Here is a 22,016-nt window from a genome sequence, read left to right on the forward strand (position 1 = left end):
CCCTGACGTCAAAGTGAAATCTATGTCTGATACTCAAGCTCTTTTCTGCATGATGAACTGCAGTAACCTCTTCCAGATCGCCAGCATTTGATTTCATTGTATTGCCTTAAGCATACATGTGTGAGGCAGGGCCCAGATGAGTGCAGATAAATAATGTGTTTGTCTGGGTCAGGCTACAGCTTAGGAAATGCCGAAATGAACAGCAAAGCAGAATAATTCCATGAAACAGACAATGTGAGTGAATATTACATTCAAATGTGAATGTGTCCAATTCAAAAATTTGATTTGCCAAGTGAGGGCTGATTAGCAGAACACACACATTGCCATTTCACTAGACTCGCCAGCTCCCCTGCCAGACATTTTCATTATAGCTCAGAAGACAACTTGTCTTTGATCCAGCCCTGCTCTGGGGGCTCCTTTACCTGGAGGCTTTGGCAATTTCACAATGACAAGAATCAAGTTCAAATAGACACTTTATATTTTTATCAGTTGGCATGAGAATAAATGTATCTTTTTAAAATCTATATTTTATTGATTTCAGAGAGGAAGAGAGAGGGAGACAGAGATAGAAACATCAATAATGAGAAACATTGATTCTCTGCCTCCTGCATGCTCCCTACTGAACCTGGGCATGTGCCCTGACTGGGAATTGAACTGTGATCTCCTGATTCACAGGTCAATTCTCAACCACTGAGCCAGGCCGGCCAGGGCAAGAATAAATAATCTTTAAGACTATAGATCAGTGGTTCTCAACCTTCCTAATGCCGTGACCCTTTAATACAGTTCCTCATGTTGTGGTGACCCCCAATTTCATTGTTACAAATTGAACATAATTAAAGCATAGTGATTAATCACAAAGACAATATGTAATTATATATGTGTTTTTCGATGGTCTTAGGAGACCCCTATTGAAAGGGTCATTTGACCCCCAAAGGGATCACAACCCACAGGTTGAGAATTGCTGCTATAGATGATCACCACAGCAGCCCAAATCTCTTTGGCATTTATTAACTGATACTGCACAAATATTTCAAGTATATGAAATTCAGGTACTCCTCTGTAAAAGGGAAGAGAGGACAATACTTTCCCTGACTCTGTGATAGAATAATTAAAATTAAAATTTTAAAGCAGATGAATATGTAAAAGCAAGTGTAAAGGCTAACATGCTATGTATAATGGAAAGCATTATCTTCACACTTTTTAATGCTACATATTCACAGTATGCTTATAAGGCATCCTTCTGAGATTCTACTTATGTTTATCACTTTTATGGTCAATGCTGGTGATTGTCCATTAAAATTCGTTCAGCTACTTAAAAACAGGCCTACTGAAGGTCACTGACTTTTTTGAAATATGGACGCAAATTCAGAAGACATGATAGAATCAGACACTACTTAACATATTTAGTGAGGGTCTGAAAGAAATGAAAGACATTAGTTGTAATATCAAGGTCTAATGGATAATTCCCTTTATTTGAAATATGAAGTATTAAGTGCTAAAAAGCAATGTCCTAGGCCAGGAAGCTCAGCAAACCATTGGCAATCTATTGTGCCCAGCTTACTACAGCAACACTCTTGAAATAGTTGAATTGGAACAATTTTGTGTAAAACTAGCCTTGTAAGGAATAGCCAGGGGACTTCAGCATGAGTCAAAGAGCAATTCATCGATCAACATTTACATAAGAATTTATTTCAAATTATGCGTTTATATGGAGTATTTAAATAGCAATTAACTAATAAGCAGTTTCTGATTCTATTAGGCCTCCCAATTTTGCAGTGTATATGGTGACCATATATGGGTTCTGGAAGAGAAACATAATAAAGAAAATGGGGAAAAAAACCTTCTATGTCAGGTATTAATATTAATATTTTTGTTTGACTTGGTCACTGCAGTGATCAACATGGCTTTTTTAGTTACCATTCTAGTGAGAATTTCAAAGGGCATACATGCACAAGCTTTCAACACATACTTCCTTGTACAAAGTATTTCCAAAGATAGAGTGAAATGAGGTATGAGCTCTGGCTATTTTACCTGAAAACTACAGCAGAGCTCAATACTGACAGTGATCCTGTCCTGGTTCACATGACCCTCACCAATTGTCAATCTAAGAAGCAATGCATACATTGAGGTCAGGTTCCCATCCTAGGTAAAGCTCATAGCAAGACTCTGACCAGCCTCCTTTGAGTTGGGAGATCAAACAAAGAAATGAGCAGAGATCCAAAGAGCAACCAGGCAGCAGATCACTATGTGAAAGACCTGGCAAGTCCTCTCTCTCAGGGAAGGACAACCCCTGCGTGGCTGGTGTGATTCCTTTATAATTCTGGAGCTGAGTGTGGAGTGAGTGAATAGTAGGAGACGAAAATGCAAAATAGTACATAGGGGTTGACAAAGACAACCACCATGATAATTAGTTGTCTTTCCAAACAATAAAGAGAAACCACATATTGCTTATTATTTTCCTATTAAAAATACCTTTCCCATTAAAAGCATTACCCATGGACTATCCAAACAAATGCTAGAATTCCTTGTCCTCAGATATGTTATGAAGGAGTAAAGCCTTCATTTCTAAGAGAACTTCCATTTAAGTATAGCATTCCTAAACTCACGATCTTTAAAAGATCTGAGTTACACCATATTGCTAAAGCACACACTTGGAGATAAGTTGTTTCAGATACAGACTCTCCCTAAATCTTGTCGAGTCTTCAGGCAAAAAGGCAAAGCCCAAGATGAGGCAGAGCATCATTTCTGCCAGCAACATCAGGCCTGGCCATGCCTAACGTGTTTGCCAAGACCACACAGAGGCTAGAGATGGTAAGTTGGATTTAGAATTCTTTTTGCAACTGGAAACCATTCTGAACTTCTGATTAAAGTTGGAGAAAGGGAAGAGGGGCCAAAACCAGAAACCACTAAAGCTCAGAGATAATTATGGAAAACCAACAAGCATTTATCTAGTGAGTCCCCAGAGCCACTCCTAAAAGAAGAAATAAAAAGTTTACACCACCCACAACACAAGGATTCAATGCAGCCAATAAGCCAAAGAAGGAAAACCCAGTTCTGAAGTTTGATAATAACCTGACACTACTGCTTTCAAATGTCTAAATAGTTGGCTACATTATTATAAAGATTTATAATTGGATTTATGCATAGATCCTTAAAATACTAACAAATTAAAATTGCCATTCTTAGAAACATTGTTATCAATAATTCTTTTTTTATAATCTATTTTAATTTTATTACTGCAGATTTTTATCTCTAAGTTCACAAAGGGAATTGTTCAACATGATGTGATACAAAAAGTCTAATATGCATACAAATTCATCTCTCTAGGATGTAATCACTACATATGTAAAATGAAAGGGTTATATGCGGTGTTTAAAATCCCTGCCAGCAGTAAAACTCTGTAAAACAGTAATTTTTTCAAGTGCCAGAAGAGAAAGGGAAGGACATTTAATATTATGAGCTAGCAATTCCTCAACTGCCCAAACTGTAGCCATTGATCCTATGCATTTATTGACAAATAGCTTTGAGATCGTAACATGAAAATGAGCCACAAATGCAATGTGGCTTTGGCCTACTAATGTCTTAAGTACATGAAATAGCTACATCCATATTTCCTCCATCTCTAAAAGAAGGGCATTGAAAAATATCCTCTGAGTCCCTGTTAACTCACTTTTCTCACAGTCTGCACTTTTATGTAAGCATGAACAGCACTTCCTACAAAGAAGTCTTCCACTCCACCTTAACAAGTGTTAATTTTGCTCAGGAAGGTTAAATGAACACTCTACACATCCCTGTATCGGAGGGATCTGGCAAGGCTTTTTGGGTGGCCCATGACTGAGTCCCTCTGACTGGGCAGCATGAAATTTATCTTTTTCTTGTTTGCAGAAAATGACTATGTAACTTGACAACACTGGCCAGTATTTCTATTCCTTAACACATGGCTCATTGACTAGAACCAAGTCTTCCAAGCAGGTGAAAGATGTTCCCGGGTTTCTGATGTTTTTAAAAAGCAAAACAGATCTCCTTCTAAATTACCTCCTAAAGGCATACTTCACAGTTGTCCTAGTAATGATTTTCTTGATATTGCTTACAAACCCGATCATTAACCCCTTTTTGAATGCAAAATAATATGTGCTAATTGTTGCTTTCATGAATTTAATAAGTCAAAACCCTATGGGAAGTACAATTGTCTCATATTTCAGGCTTCTATGTGATTGCACTTGCAAATTCCTGAGCAGTGAATTCAATGGGGGGAAATGATGCCATCTAGTGGCCAGAAAGGAAATTACATCTGTGCATTTTCCTCTAGACCAGGGGTACAGTATTACACTAAGGAATTCTGTACTTAATTCAATACACATTAGAATTGAAAGAAGGGAAATCGAATAGAAATCACTTAGGCAGGAACTTTACCCAGTTATTTTCTATGTACAACATTATTCGTAGTCATTACTGAAAATGTGGGTTATAACAATATTAACATCGCATTCTCACTTTCCTATGGTCATTTCTTAACTTCAACCTATTATCGTTGTAGTCATATAGTTTCCAAAACAAATGTCTCTACATGTAACATTTAATATCAAGGAACCATGTCTTTGGTGCATTAAAAATTAATGAGATTTTTGAAACATAATGCTAACTATTGCACTGTAAAATATATTTACATACCCTGCTAGGATGCTAGTAAAATGTTGAATACTTAAAAATACAGAAGAAAAAATTAGATGGCATACTAATAATGGCATGCTATTTAAAGAGTAAAGCATTCCTCCGCATGGAACCAAAGTGTTCTCATTGTCAGAAAAAAGTATCTCACCGTATATCTAGTTTTATCATAGTATAATGCAGATATCAATAAGATAAGGTACGCTTTCCTGGGTCAGTTTAGATGCCCACACTGTCCTGGAAGATTTTGTCCAGGTTTCCCCCCTTGGAAAGTTCTACAAAGACAAAGAACATTGTTCAACAATTGGCTGAACAATTTGGATAACTGGATATGCACATGCAAAAGAATGAAACTGTACCCTTTCCTCATACCATTTGCAAAATTAACTCAAAGTGGATTAAAGACATAAGAGTTAAAACTATAAAACTCTAAAGAAAGCACAGGTGTAAATCAGTCTCCGTGACTTTGAATTAGACAACAGGTTCTTAGATATGACACCCCAAAACAAGCAACAGGAATAAATAGATAAATTAGGCTTCGTAAATTTTTTTTTAAAATTTGTGTTTTAAAGGACACTCCCCAGAAAGTGAAAAGAAAACCCATAAAATGGGAGAAAAATATTTGCAAATATAGAGCTGATAGAGCTAGAGCTGGCTGGTGGAATTGGTAACTTAGGTCCATAATACTACTGTCTCCACTTGTGTTTATGTTAGAAAACTCCCATAAAAAAAAGTTTCAAGTAAAATTATATGATCCTATTGGATAGATTTGTTTTCATATTCTTAGTATGCATATTTAAAATGTGTAAATAATTTCATTATATAGTTTTATGACAAATTGTAATGTTAATATCTCTGTCATAATTTTTGTGAATATATGAAAGTACCATATTTTAAATTGTCTGCTATTAATGTATACTCACCCCCAGATATTTGACAATTATCAATAAGTCATTAATAACCATCCTTATACAATCATTTTCCCCACTTCTCTCATTACTACCTGATGATAAATTCCTTAAAAAGAAGTTGCTACATCTAAACTGTATTCATATTTCAAGTCTTTTGATATGCAGGGTTAAAATTACTTTTGTGAGTGTATCCAATTTATAGTCTTTAAAAAATACATGTGTGCCCATTCCGTTAGTCCTTACTTAGGCTGGGCATTACCGATCTTTCTAACGTTTCCAGTCTATTTCTGGTAATTTTTCAAATTAATCTCAAAGAAAACTCAGAAACAAGCTTGTTTCCTTCATTTCTTTTCTCTAATTTGGCAACAAACAACAGTAATAGAAAAATTCAACATTTATTTTTAACCCATGATATGTTACACGATCAGCTTCTCTCCTAACAACACAATTCCTATTGGTACAGCCACATGCTAAAGAGGGACAATAACGTTTAATTCCAAAGCTGCCGACCCAACTGAGGAATATTTTCTAGGCTGGAGTACTTGAGTATCGTGGTAACAATGGTTTAAAGGAAGGATGTTTTTCCATACCAACTTAAATATAACTGATTATCTTGATACAACTATTATTTTTCCATTTTAAAAAGAAAAAAAAAGACACTTTCCTGTTTATTTTATTACTTGTGGCCCCATTAGAAAGAGAAAGAAATTCCATTGCAAGTCCTCCAAATACGTAATCAGATTCATCTGTGGTTATCTTGCCTCCATAAACATTTCCTGATGACTGTGCTAACGATAATCCTGTAATACAAACCCTCTGGATCTTACTCTCACAGAAAGTCCAGATTATTCGCACTCTGGACAAAGAGCTAACTGTCAAGCTGACAGCCACCTCACTTCTGTAATCAAGTCCCTGCCAAGCTAAGTTGAGACAAGTGATATATGAGAGATAATCTAATGGCAAGGCTGAAAAGCCATCTGGCCATGTATAATAAGTAAGCAATTTCCCAATATCAAGCCATCAGGCCTTAAATTCCTAGAGAAGTCCTTACATAGGGTAATGGTTTAATAGCTAGATTTATATCGAGACTAAGTATAAGAACGCTTGTATTTACTCATAGTGAACAAATTATGAATAATATGCCTTTGTGTAACTTCCATAAAATTGCTATTAAATACATTATTGCTCTGTTTTCTGAAGTGATACCAAGAAGTAATGAAAAGTCTTAGAATTAATTACAGGATTTTTTTCTCATGAAGACACAAATATTATCAAGGTTCCCTATTTACCATGTTTTTGAGGAAGCTCAGATTACAAGTTAACTTCAAATACAAAATATATTCTTTTACATTGTGTTTTGTGACTTAGTTTTCCATAGTCCTTGTCTTAGGACAGCCTAAATATCTTTTTGTAATAAAAGCATGAAAAAATAAATATACAGATAAACAATGAGATGATTTTAGGTTTCAATTTTGATCAACCACACTAATGAAAATGATATGAGGTACAAATAACCGTATCAAATGATATCAAAACCCAGAAACCCACACATGTATTTGGAATTCATTCAGGAATATGTTTGAAAATGCTCATGCACCAACATTTATCCTTACTTTTTCCAGATTAACCTGAAGTTTGGTCCAAGACAGTGCTGAGCAGATATTCCAACTAAGTCAACCTACAAACAGTGGACACCTACCTCGGTTGGGTAGTTAATGGTGCTAGGCAACTCTTATTGTGGTAACAATGAAATTATTAACACCATGTTTTAAACATACAAATAGAAATTGACAACACCCATATTGTTTGATTCAGTCCTAGGTGAAACAAACTTACAAACGAAAACAAATTAACTGAACCTCCAGCCAACTTTTGTTTCTAAATATATTTTTTCTACTTAAAGGAATAAGGAATCCTTAGAAAAGTAGCTAACTTCAAGGCTGGGACAGAGAAAAGTATAAGAGTCTTAGATATCTTGTGCCAAAAATTAAGAAAATGTTCAAGGAATTCTAGGAAGATGTCAAATGACAATGAAGCCAAGAAGAAATAGCTCCTACTGTCCAAATATGGGACAGTATGAGCATCAACATAAATAATGATATTAACTAGTAATATTAAAGGGTTATAACAGTGGTTCTCAACCTTGGCTGCACATTAGAATCACTTGGGAATCTTTTTAAAATCCTGATTTCTGGGCCTCATCCTCCGAAGTCCAGAAATCAGGATTTTAAAAAGATTCCCAAGTGATTCTAATGTGCAGCCAAGGTTGAGAACCACTGTGTTATAATATTCTAAACACAAAGTCCACAAGTTTATGCGAAAAAGACAAACAAATGAACAAACAAACAGGAAGAGAATGCTCTCCCAAATAAACAGAAAGCCAACTAATCAGTGAAGAAGAAATGACCACCTTTAATACTGATTCAAGCAGGAGTCACCGAAGAATTCTAACTATTGGATAAAAATCTGAGGACTAACAGGATATTTCCATGGTTTCAAAGCATCGCTCTATAAGTTACTTGTTAATTACAAAGGGGAAAAATTGTAACTTTATAGTGGAGAAACATGGCAGATCTCCCTTTAACCACATGATGAAAATTAATATTGCAGTAATGGAACTAATATAAGATACAAGAACTCAGAATCATTCCTATAACATTCCTCCCAAAATTGTATGAAAGCATCGTACAATTCACAAGGAAATATAAAACTCAAACTGAAGAACAGCCAACAAAACAATTAGCCTGCATTCTTCAAAAACATCAATATAATGAAATCAAGTGTCCGAAACTGTTCCAATTTCAAGGGTATTAAGAAGACATGACAACTAATTTCAAAGCAATGTATTTTCTTTTGCTATAAAGAATATTGGGGCAATTACTGAAATTAGAAATAAGGTCTTTAGATTAGATAATAGCATTGTACCAGTGTTAATTTGTTGACGTTGATCATTGAACTGTAACTATTTAAGATAACTGCATGCTTTTAGGTATTATTTAGGTATTATAAGCTTTTCAAAATGTTATCTAGCCATAGAAAAACATCTAGTATAAACACAACTTTCAATAATTATTTTGAACAATTAGATAATAAAAAACAACAAATACCATAGGAAAATACAAAAAAAATCACAAAATTTCAAAGGAGAGCCAGTAATCACTAGCCACTTGCTTGTCCAAATCATGAAGAAAGTAACAAGTGATTTGGACATGAGGAATGAGTAGGATGTGGATCAAAAATGATGGTGGGAGAGGGATTGTAACAGAAAAGGAAGAACCGAGAGCCAGGAGCCTAAGTGTGGTGGTCACAAGAATGCACTTTGGACCTCTAACCATTGAGACCATAATTGGCCAGAGACCCCCAGCTGCTGGCTCAGAAATCCACTGCAGCTTTTGAGCTATGGCCATTCCTCCCGGGACCTGCTCCAAGGCAACAACAGAGCACAGTGGAGACAGTGAGGCAGATCAACTCCCAACAGACACAGGGCTCCTTCGATAGTTGATTTTGGCTTGAGGACTCCCAGATGGCTTAACCCAATCTACGAAGCTTTCACCTAACATCTGTCATCTATCTATCTATCTATCTATCTATCTATCTATCTATCTATCTATCTTTCTTTCTTCGCTTAGGGTAAAATTTGTATCACTCAACATTATCTGGCTTCCTCTCTATTTTCTTTTTCATGAGGGTTTCCTAAAAGCCTTTCATTTCTAATCTCAATTTAGCATGGCTTCTTGGGAGAATAAGAATAACAGGGTATAGAGTACATATGGTATAACTAGTGGAAATTGAAGCTGGAGGAACAAACTTGGGCTTTATCATTGAGAATAACTAGTCAATGTAATACTTTGCCCCAAGGCAGGATAAATCTTAATTTCCTAATACAAATAAAATAGTCTTTATAGTTTTTAAAATTCACCAAAGATCTCATAAATTCCTTGTGTGAACTGTTTCAAAGCTTGATCATCTTTCACATCCAACTTAGGTCTATACTAGATCTCTTATTGGGATTTAAGATCATTTATTCCAATTCAAGCTTCTATGCAGCTAGATTATAGCCATCTATAGAATACTATATTAACTACATGAACTCTCGCTCAATACAGGAGTTCTCAGTGCAATGTTCTGCACACATGGTTTTGTGGGACCACTGACCACCTTTTCTATTTGGTACAAAATTATATCTCATTAATATAGTCTAACCATGGAATAATTGCTCCTTATGAACTGGAAAAACAATGACTCCCCCTTTGCAAACAGAAAAATAAAGTCTGTCTCTTTTCTTCCGCGAGGTTTTTATAATTGCTAATAAAGGAAATCATTTTTGCTATTCTAAAGTCTTTCAAATACTCTGCCATTTGCTGACAGAGTAAAAAATCTCAACCTTCAATTATTATGTTAAATATAAAATGTTATCCAATTTAAAATAATGAGTATATATTTTTTTCTGCCAATGATTTGAAAAGGAATTGGAATGCATGTGGGAAATGCTGTTATCTTTCCAGATCCCTGCTTGAATTAAATAAATTTGTCTGACTGTGACGAGCACATTGTCTGGTCCAGGTTTTCCAAGTATGTAAATCAAAATGAAAAGCTCCAACAGCAAGACTTACCCCATCTGCATAGAACTTCAAAAATAGTGACGTACTTACCTAAAATAGAAGGAGAGATGATATTAATGACATTCATCACAGCTTAGACATATAGTGAAAAACACATTCTAGAAGGCACTCGGGGCATCTGTTCCCCTCACCACTGCCAGACCCAGTTTTAGGGTTTTTGTTTATAACACAACAGTCCAGATCAGCGGTTCTCAACCTGTGGGTCGCGACCCCTTTGGCGCTCGAACGACCCTTTCACAGGGGTCGCCTAAGACCATCCTGCATATCAGATATTTACATTACGACTCATAACGGTAGCAACATTACAGTTATGAAGTAGCAACAAAAATAATTTTATGGTTGGGTCACAACAAGAGGAACTGTATTTAAAAGGCCAGAAGGTTGAGAACCACTGGTCCAGATGGTGGTGTCTCTCTCACTGTCCATGTTTACTTTGAGTACACTTCATGGGTATCTGCATCTATTGAGTGCTTTCTTACCTGCCAAACCAGAACAATGTGCTATATTTGCTTTTTCTAATTTACTCTTCAGAAGATGCAAGTGTGGTGAGTGCTATTATTATCCCCATTGTAAAGATGAAATAAGTGAGGCTTAGAGATGCTCATTAACTTGCCCAAAGTAACATCAGATAAAGCATTGGAGCTGGGATTTTCATAGGTTCTCAGATTCCAGAGCCCAGTCTCACAAGCTTTATGCTATACTCCCAAAACCCAATGGGAAAGAAAGATAGACCCCAGTTCTTTGTTTCATAATAAATTATAAAAATAGAACAATTGCAATTTTAAAACTTAGAAGAATGAACACCTGTGGCATAGAAGATGCTAAATAATATTTGTCCAATGAATAAATAATAAGCAAATGAATATTGATATTTAATAAATGTACTCAAGTTTTATCCCAACACAACAAATATTTGCACAACAAATACTCTAGCAGTGGTTCTCAACCTTCTGGCCTTTTAAATACAGTTCCTCATGTTGTGACCCAACCATAAAATCATTTTTGTTGCTACTTCATAACTGTAATGTTGCTACTGTTATGAATTGTAAATATCTGATATGCAGGATGGTCTTAGGCAACCCCTGTGAAAGGGTCGTTCAACTGCCAAAGGGGTCGCGACCCACAGGTTGAGAACCGCTGCTTAATGTAAAGGTTATTTCTGTCTTCCTTCAAATGGCCCTGTAACAATGCTTCATTATGCTGATTATCTACAGAGGTGAACTGAATGCTCTTAAGTAACAAAGATAAGGGATGGATCTTGTACAAGCCAGGGAAACTACAAGAAAAAGAGTTGTCTACCCTCAAAAGGCATGTTAGTCTAATGTAAAATCCTTCAATTGTCCAAGAAGCAATTAACAAACACTGTTGAAAAGTTCATTTAAAAAAAATTTTTTTGGTCACTCTTATATAAGATTCTCTTTTGCAACAAAATAATAAAGAAAGAAGTATCTGAGAAGGAAAAGTAATGAGGAGCTGGATATTTGAAAGAATATGATAATTAAAAAAACAAAAATAAGAAATAACTGAGGTCTCAAATTCATGAAAAAATAACCATCATATATTCTCATGTTTTATATTCATAACCTACCAAAGACAACACCAAGAGCAAATTGCCTCTAGAAAATCAAGTCTCTGTTCTCACAAGCTAGTCACATAATAAAATAAACCAATGAAATCGGAGGCACTTCACACAAATGTCCTGACTCTTTACCAAATAACTCTTAATTTTAATATTTTATATGAAAAATATTTATACTTATGGATGATTTTCACTGTTTTTTCTCAGCATTATTTATAAATTTTGGCTTTTTTTCTATTATTAGACTTTTATGGAGGTATTTATTAAATATGGTTATTAAAGTTAAGTCCCCCCTCCAAATAAGAGATGATAAACCTTTAAAAAATGTTTTAAGCTGCATTTTCTATTTGTTTCAAGGTCAAACTGAAGTAACATAAAATTCCCAAGTCTTTGCACATTTTAGTGAAACAAATCAGTTTTATTTTGTATTCATGTTTACCCTTAAAGATAATTGGACTCAATGGTATGAAACTTTAATTAGGAAGCAATTAAAAAAATGCCTTTGGTTCCATTTTGATAAAGAGTCTGGAGAAGTTCGGTCTGCAGAGCAGTTATTGGCCCATCTACTTCCCTGTGATGATATTAACATTCAGTCACTCAGTGAGCAGATAAAAGTAAAGAGCCTAAATCAGATTCATTTTCAATAAACTCAAGTGTTCTATGGGTTAGGATTTATACCGCTGTTCTAGGATTAGTTCTAAGTGATAAGTGCAAATGAAAAGACATCAAAGTTAGCTGCCTTAAGTGCTGAAATAGGGGTAACGCAAATATGGATAGCATTTGAATTTCTGCCTGGGGCAGGGTGGGGGGAGGTAGGAAAGCCAGGAATACCCAAAGGACAGTATTATTTATTCATCAGACTAAGGCAGCGGTTCTCAACCTGTGGGTCGCGACCCCTTTGGCGGTCGAACGACCCTTTCACAGGGGTCGCCTAAGACCATCCTGCATATCAGATATTTACATTACGATTCATAACAGTAGCAACATTACAGTGATGATGTAGCAACGAAAATGATTTTATGGTTGCGTCACAACATGAGGAACTGCATTTAAAGGGCCAGAAGGTTGAGAACCACTGGACTGAGGCATAAATTTTTCCATCACTGAGTTGTTGCATGATTCTTTACCCTTGTCCAACCCCAGCATCCACTCCCAAACCTATTGGTCATGTAGCAGTTTCTTAAAAAAAAATAACAACAAACAAACAATTGCATCATCTTAATGGGAACCTAGTGAATTCATTCACAAACTCCCACTAACTCGGGTGTATTTATACCTATATAAAGTACGTGCAGCTCAGAAGAATGAGTTCTATGCCAGACTGGCCTTCTTTGCTGGAATGATTGGTACGTCCATTTGAAGTGAAGTTAGCGTTCATGATTCACTCCATGTCTGTGCAGTGAGCACTGGCTCTTAAAGGAATTTTTAAAAGAAACCTTCTTAGGAAGGCAAGACATTCATACTTGAAACAACTATTAAATGATGCAAAACAACTTATAATTAAATGCAAATTACATGGTAGAGACATCAAGTGCTACAGGAATTTAAAGAAATGAGAAAAGGATGTCCCAGCTGTTGTGTGGGATTACAGCAATATTCTGCTACTGGGTGGGAAAGCATCAAGAGGCTTTCGGACTTGTGATATGAATGCACAACCAGTACAAGCTCGTCTGGCCAGAGAACAGGGTAAAGCTCCAGCTTAGGGATTTCGGGATCAGTAGGGAGGCTGCTGCAGAACAAGGCAAAGGCTCAGAAGGGACCATGTGTCCAGTGAATTTTGAGAAGCAGGGTCTATTCTTAATCTCTGTGAACATCTGTACCGATGTATCACATATTGGTAATTGACTGTAACAAGTAACACAAATAAAAATCTACCTTTATTTTTTTTTTTTATTTTATTTTTTTTTTTAAATTAAATCTTTATTGTTCAGATTATTACATTTGTTCCTCTTTTTTCCCCCCATAACTCCCCTCCTCCCAGTTCCCGCCCCACCCTCCGCCCTCACTCCCCACCCACTGTCCTCATCCATAGGTGCACGATTTTTGTCCAGTATCTTCCCGCATCTCCGACACCCCTTTCCCCCGCAAGAATAGTCAGTCCATTCCCTTTCTATGTCCCTCATTCTATTATAATCACCAGTTCATTCTGTTCATCGGATTATTTATTCACTTGATTCTTAGATTCACTTGTTGATAGATGCATATTTGTTGTTCATAATGTGTATCTTTACCTTTTTCTTCCTCTTCCTCTTCTTAAAGGATACCTTTCAGCATTTCATATAATCCTGATTTGGTGGTGATGAACTCCTTTAGCTTTTCCTTATCTGTGAAGCTCTTTATCTGACCTTCAATTCTGAATGATAGCTTTGCTGGATAAAGTAATCTTGGTTGTAGGTTCTTGGTATTCATCACTTTGAATATTTCTTGCCACTCCCTTCTGGCCTGCAAAGTTTCTGTTGAGAAATCAGCTGACAGTCGTATGGGTATTCCCTTGTAGGTAACTGAGTTTCTTTCTCTTGCTGTTTTTAAGATTCTCTCTTTATCTTTTGCTCTTGGCATTTTAATTATGATGTGTCTTGGTGTGGTCCTCTTTGGATTCCTTTTGTTTGGGGTTCTCCGCGCTTCTTGGACCTGTAAGTCCATTTCTTTCACCAGGTGAGGGAAGTTTTCTGTCATTATTTCTTCAAATAGGTTTTTAATATCTTGCTCTCTCTCATCTTCTGGCACCCCTATAATTCTGATGTTGGTACGCCTGAAGCTGTCCCAGAGGCTCCTTACACTATCCTCGCATTTTTGGATTCTTTTTTCATTTTGCTTTTCCGGTTGGGTGTTTTTTGCTTCCTCGCATTTCAAATCATTGACTTGATTCTTGCGCTCCTCTGTTCTGCTGTCGGGAGTCTGTATAATATTCTTTATTTCAGTCAGTGTATGCTTAATTTCTAGTTGATTCCCCAATATAACATCGAGGGTCTCATTAGTTTTCTTGTAGATCTCATTAAGTTTATCGGCGGCTTCTAAACAGTTCTTGAGAGACCTTAAAAGTGTGGTTCTGAACTCTAGATCTTCCATTGACAATTTTGTCCTGTTTCTTTGTCTCCGCATTTTGTTATGCTTCCTTGGTGCACCCCCTAGTGGTCTTTGTGCGCAGTCTTATAGTTAAATCTTGTAGCTAATTCCAGGGAGGGTTTGACCTCCAGGCCAAGTGGCTATGAGAATCAGCTGTGTCGGCAGTGAGAGAACTTCTGTCCTCTAGGGAGGTGCTAATCTGGCGTTTGCCTGAGGCTATCCGGCAAATGCCTCTGTGCAGGGCTTGGGCAGGGCGGGTCGCACAGGATCAACAGGGTGGGCCGGAGAGAGCAGTGATGGCGGCTCTCAGTCCTGTCCCCAGGGGCTCTGCCTCTCTGAGTCCCAGCACCCGCTGCAAAGCTCGGAGAGAAAGCTGCACTCGCTCTGACCTGACCGAAGCCAGGCAGTCCCGCTTCTCCCGTTTGAGTCTGGGTCCCTAAAGACTCGCCCGGATCTGGAGCTCAGAGTCTGCGACTCCCTCCCGATTGAAAACGCCAACCGCGCCCTCCACCGCCAGCCCGCTCCGCGCGCCCACTCCGCACCTCAGAATTTGACTTCAGCACTGCGCCTCCTCTGAGTGTCCGTATGCGTTTCTCTTTCCTCCTAGTTGTAGGACTTCCATTCAGCCAGCGTTCCAGTGGTTTTGGGTGATGTCCGTTCTGTCTTTTAGTTTCACTTTTGAAGTAGTTGTTCAAAGCAGCAAACTCCGGCGTTAACCTAGGCCGCCATCTTGGTTCTCCTAAAAATCTACCTTTAAACTAACTTTATCAAACATTACCATGAGTGAGTTTTTTGCGAAGGATGTTCACATATTCAGAGATGACCAAAGGCCCATGACTGTCAATTTGTATTAAAGGCAGGCCCTCCCAGTAACACACATCTGAGCAAATCTCCAAAGTCTCTAATCTTCTAGGATCATTTTTGTCATCAAAATTCCATGAGCACCTCAAATCCCTATCTCATATTTATCATAGGACCCACACATCCAGCCTCCATGATCTATACTTTGGGCGAAAACATAAAACAGAACATGCTAAACTCGGCCCAACTGAAGGATCATCTTTTTTTTTTTTTCAATCCTCACCCAAGGATATTTTTTCCATTGATTTTTAGAGAGAGTAGAAGAGAGAGGGAAAGTCAGAAAGAGATATCAATGTGAAAGAAACACATTGATTGGTTGCCTCCTGCATGAGCCCCGATCAGGACCAGGCCAGGGGAGCCTGCAACCGAGGAAGGTGTCCTTGACCAGATTCGAACCTGGGACCCTTAGGCAGACACTCAATCCACTGAGCCAAAATGGCTAGGGAAGGATCCTCTCTTCTTTTTTTTTTCTTTTTTAAAAATATATTTTATTTATTTTTTACAGAGCGAAAGGGAGAGAGAAAGTTAGAAACATTGATCAGCTGCCTCCTGCACACCTCCCACTGGGGATGTGCCCGCAACCAAGGTACATGCCCTTGACTGGAATTGAACCTGGGACCTTTCAGTCCACAGGCCAACGCTCTATCCACTGAGCCAAACCGGTTAGGGCGGATTCTCTCTTCTAATGAGTCTTTCCACTGATTGCTACCCTAACTCCTCTCCCAAACTTAAGGGCCCCTCTCTATTCTTAGCTCTGCACAATATATTACAATTGCTCCCACAAAAAGAACCTGCATCATTTATTGCTATCTTACCAATGTCATTGTGTGTAAGGCATGGAAGGTATGTAACGTTTGTTGAAATGACTGAATTATTTCATTAGCTTAACTAATGTTTTATAGATTAACTATTCAGACCAAAGCCAATCCCACTCTGGTTTGTGATCTAGTGACTCTCTGCATAATATATACAGAATTCTGAAGTCCTTTCAGATGAATTACATAGACTGGGGATATATTTGAGAATGGTGTCTGTTTGATTTTATTCTTGTTAAACTGCTTTCAACTCATATTGCTAGTATTAATCAAAGTCATTCAACTCAAAGTGTAGACTCATTACGTTGGGAACCTATGTAGTAACACTTGTAGTTATGGTCTTTAAAAATGGGAGAATCAAGTATAATTTACGTGCACGTGGGAAAGAGTGAATTGACTTTACACACAACCAATAATCATTATTAACTATGGGCTTGAAGCTTTGCATGTACCATGAATTTTATTCTCCCAACAACCCCAGGAGGTAGTAAAGTATGGCAGGATATGCCTCCCTCAGATATGCCACTTTGGCACAAGAACTCTTTTGAGCTAAAAGCACCTGCAGAAACACCAGATACAAAACCATGCTCTTCCCTATCCCTTTTCTTCCAGAAAGCAGGAAATAAAACTTCTATGTGAAAGATGGTCTCCTTATACCAAGGAGAAATAAACATTCCTATCACAAGAGTCGAGGAGGATTCTTTACAAACAGACCTTGTAAAAGTAATTCTTACCTTCCTTCAGCCTCCCTACATCTACTTACTTGTCCACAATCACCTCTCTTTGTACAGCTTCCTATAAAGAAGTAGTCTTCGCCACTCATTTGGGCCTCTGTTTCCTTATGAGGAACGTATATTAATTAAAGTTGTATGTGTTTCTTTATGTCGAGTTAATTCTCAAGCCCAGCAGGAGATCCTAAGAGGGTAGAGGTAAAGTTTGCCTCCCCGATAGTAGGTACATCTGGGAAATGAGAAGCTTGAAATAAATCATCAGAGATCATACAGCTGAGAGTAAATTCAACCTGGGCCATTTGTCCAGTTTAGGTGCATAACTGCTAATCCCTATTTCATTTAATAAATGCATTCAGCAAATATCCACTGAATGGCTACAATATATCAAGTGCTCCCTCTAGGGCAGTGGTTCTCAACCTTCCTAATGCCGCGACCCTTTAAGACAGTTAGTTGTGGTGACCCCCAATTTCATTGTTACAAATTGAACATAATTAAAACATAGTGATTAATCACAAAAACAATATGTAATTATAGATGTGTTTTCCGATGGTCTTAGGTGACCCCTGTGAAAGGGTCGTTCGACCCCCAAAGGGGTCATGACCCACAGGTTGAGAACCGCTGCTCTAGGCCTACATCCGTGACTAACAAATCCTGAACCATACAGAGCTTAGATTCTAGTGGTGTGAGATAGACAATAATAAATAAGTACATTATATTAGTATTAAAAAAGGAGATAAGTGCTATGGAATAAATTGAGTGGGGAAACTGAGATAAAGAATTAAAAGGTAGGGAAACACATTGCAAGAATAAAAAGTAAATTGGGTGGTCAGAGTAGGCATCGCTAAAAAAGTACATCTGAGCAACAAGTTGAAGAGGTTATTGTTGGCACATTTACTTGGTGAGAAACCAAGAAAGGTTGCGGATATATTAGAGAATACAGTAACTATTACAGAAAGAATCTGGGTCCAGTGGAGAAGGCTCTGAACTTTGCATGGATGCTTCTGGGAGGAACTGACCTTTGACCTGAAGATTACAGAGGAGCAGCAGGGTGCTGGGGGAGGAAGGAGAGGGAGCAGCATTCTCTCTAAGGACCGAGAAAACCCCTTGTTTTTCAAACTGTGAGTGGTTGGCTGATGTGTGTATGGGTACTTGTTAAAGGAAGGGAAATGGCTCTGTTTCCTCATTGGCAGATCACCCAGTAATCACATTGGCCCCTGACTTTCTATATTGTATAGATATTTGAAAAGCCGACTGCGTTGTGGTTTACTCGCTCATGGACCCTTTGAAACCATTACCAACATAAAGGGGCAGATGAGAACAGAGGCAGGAAGTACCGCGTGCATACACACAAATCCTGGCACAGGGAACTTCACCTGTAAACTTTATTCTTGTTTGAAAACATTGTAACACACTGTTAAAAGAATGTTGGCCCACATATGGTGCTTAGAGATATTTGGATTTACTATTTTTTTTAATTTATTTTTTTTAGGTTGGAGATAGCAAGAACATGAAGTAATGGGATATGCTTTATAGTCCAAAAGCAAATCTATTTAGAGCAAAACCATAATTACATATGCAGCTTTTGTCACAGGGATGGCACCATCAAATCCACAGTCTACTTCTGAAGACCCACAAGCATTTGATTCAAAGAACCACCTTCCTTAACACAGACTGTCACTAACTCGTCACAGATTTAGATCAGTCTAAAAAAAAACAAAAAAGATCTCTGCATCTCTAAAAACCGAAAACCACCCAGGCAGGCTCCTAATTTCCCTGAGAGCAGAGGTTTCACTTGGCACATAGGACGACGAGAGGCCTGCAAGTAGGCAATTAGCTGGTGGGGGACAGGGTACACTCTGTGCCTCTCGGTCCCCACATCCTCCACCAGCCTCCAGCAGAACAGGAGAGCTTTCAATGTCAATGGCTTTTACCATTTGAGATGCAGAAACAGGATTTCTTAACCCATTCATTTCTGTTTCTCAATTGATGGGTGGGAAAAGGTATGATTCTTGTAAGTCTGTAATGAAATTGTAGTTTCATGGAATGCCAGAAGGAGGTATGCTAAATTATCAAACATATTTTAATGGGGAGAAGGGAAGAATAAGAATCAGAAATATCTGTTACAATTTAATGCGATAAATGTGGCAGTAAATGACAGCTATATAGCTGGTGGTTATACGTACCTCATTTTTTTTTAATTTAAAAGGTTAACTCTTCTGGCATCACCTACCAAAATTATATAAACCAGTACCAATAGGAATAGAACTTAGTGAGTCTTGATTCAATTTTCAAAGCACAACACCAACTTTTTTTTTTTCCCTGTGGGAGTCTCTGTGCTAAGAGGAAGGTGCTATGAAGTGGTCATTGAAATGCAGGCTTTAAACCCAGAAGGGCTGGTTTAAACACAGGCAGACCTGAGCATCCAAGAAGTGACAGTGATTTGTGAAGGTGAGGTGATAATGCTGATGAGGTGATGATGCTGACTGCCAAGACTGCCGCAAAAATGCAGTTGGGAAGGATGGTTTGGAGATCCTTTGGATGGTCAGTGGAGCCTTGTCTATGGGCTGATTTGTCCCACTATCCTGCTAAATACTTACAAAGCAATAATACAAACCAAGGGATGTTTTACATCTCCATTGTTCCCCTGCTGAATCAAAAAGCAATTTAGTTTTTCAGAGTCTTCCTAAGTCTAGAGTGATGCCAATTAAGTGTCAGTATATCGCTCATTTAAATCACTGTCTACCAGTTATATCCAATTTAGACAGTCTCCCTCGGAGAGAACTGCTAATGGCTTCTCCTGCACGGGGACTATAGAATATTGATCAGACAATCAGGCAGGATCCCTTGAGCTTGAGCAGTAGGTTTCATCTAAGCGTGGGCAGAAATTCCAGCAGCAGCTCTGCAGGGATCCCTGGTTACAAATTCCAATACCCTGCAAGAGGAAGCTGCATGACAACAGCTGAATTGTATGCAGTTGTCAACTGGGAATATCTCGAAAACCAATAAAAGGGAGAACAAGACATTCAGAACGGCAGGGCTGCGTGATTATAATCTCTATTGGTTCTGGCTTCAAGTGAAGTCATCAGTTAATTGTAAAGAACCTCGTATAATTTTGTGGTAGTTAGCGAATGAGAAAAAACTTCTGTGATACTGTATCAGTTTATCAGCATCCCATATTTGGGCAACCATGCCTTTGATATTTTTATTTTCCTTCTGTAAATCATGCCACTAAGGTTAAAAAACAGACTATTTAAAACGGAATAAGAATGTAATGCTGCAGAGGTTAAATAGAAAGGGTCATCACTTCATGAATAACATTTCTTGTGTATCAATAAAAATATGGGAGAAAAAAATCACTAGATGTCACACCTATATTTATATAATACTAGAAGCCCGATGCATGAAATTCGTGCAAGGGACTTGGACCCGGCCTCCACCCGCCACCTCCACAGCCAGGGGTCTCTGCCGTCTCTGCCTCGGCCCCCGCCTACTGTGGTTTTGCCTGAAGGAAGGACGTCCGGTCTAATAAGCACAGTATGCTTTTATTATATAGACACCAAATAAGTGAGCAAAGACTAATAATAAATAGATACATGTATCATATAAATGTATACATGAGGTGTTTGGATATTTATTTGGTTATAGTTATTTGTCTGTTAGATTTCCCTACGCTCATTTTTGACAGAACTTCAATCCCCTTAATATCTCAAAGAGCAAACTCCACCTGCCAAGAAACCTCACCTTCTTCTGTATCTTATTTATCAACTACCAATAAAAGACTGGTTCCCTTCTCCAAACTACACTCACACAATATGCTTATTACACCTATTAAGCATTTGTGGAATTAGCATCCTTGTCTCAGTTGCTAGAACCACTAACCTCGCTCATGCCCATGTGATGTTTTGTCTATGTAAAAGCAGAACACACCATTTATACTCGCAGTCTCCAGTCTGGTCCCTTACGTAATTTTTCTTTATTCAGCCTCTAGGGTCTGACCGCACTCCCCAAGTGCTTGGATACTTCATGATTACAAGCTGAACATAAAAACCTTAACTTGACAGCCCTGGCTGGTGTGTGGTTCATCATAGGTCAACGCTCAGTGCCTGAGCCACACTGGCCAGGATACCATTAGTAATTACTCAGAAAATATGGAGCTACAAGGTGTACCAGGTAATAATGTGGATTTTTTTTCAATAGATGGAGTTACACATATGTTGATATATATGTGATTTGATACGTATGCTATGTTGTTGTATTGAGAGCAAGCTTCAACACTTCATATGTCAAATTTGCTGAAGGTGTTAACATCATAGATGTTTTTACACTTAAAAATGTGGAATTTCATGCCAAAAAAAAAGAGCATTTGCAGGACATTTTAATTCATTACTTTATTTTGAAGAAAAAGTTATAGTATACTTCAGGAAGCTTATGGTGAGCATGCTCCATCTCAAGATACTTGTGAACGCTGGTTTAAACACTTTAAAAGTGATGATTTCGATATGAAAGACAAAGAACATCCAGGTCAACCGAAAAAGTTTGAAGCCCAACAATTACAAGCATTATTGGATGGAGATGCGTGTCAAACTCAGAAACAACTTGCAGGAAGATTAACTGTTGCTCAGCAAACAATTTCCAATGGTTTACAAGCAATGGGGAAGATTTCAAAGGAAGGAAAATGGGTGCCACATCAACTGAACAAAAGACAAATGGAAAACCGAAAAGTCATCAGTAAAATGTTGCTTCAAAGGCACGAAAGAAAGTCT

At 37.8% G+C, this 22,016-nt stretch overlaps 1 protein-coding gene across 1 annotated transcript in view; it reads right to left on the reverse strand.

Moving 5' to 3' along the window:
- Positions 1-9,260: 9,260 nt before the first annotated feature.
- Positions 9,261-22,016, reverse strand: part of LOC308518427 (3',5'-cyclic-AMP phosphodiesterase 4D-like) — a 206,673-nt gene continuing 193,917 nt past the window's right edge. Inside the window, exon 2 of the mRNA XM_081090160.1 lies at positions 9,261-10,231. Within this exon, the coding sequence (XP_080946286.1) occupies positions 10,228-10,231 (4 nt within the window). The 3' untranslated portion in view covers positions 9,261-10,227. The remainder of the gene's footprint in view (positions 10,232-22,016) is intronic.

This window comes from Myotis nattereri (assembly GCF_964212035.1).
Source record: "Myotis nattereri genome assembly, chromosome: 4".
NCBI classification, from domain to species: domain Eukaryota; kingdom Metazoa; phylum Chordata; class Mammalia; order Chiroptera; family Vespertilionidae; genus Myotis; species Myotis nattereri.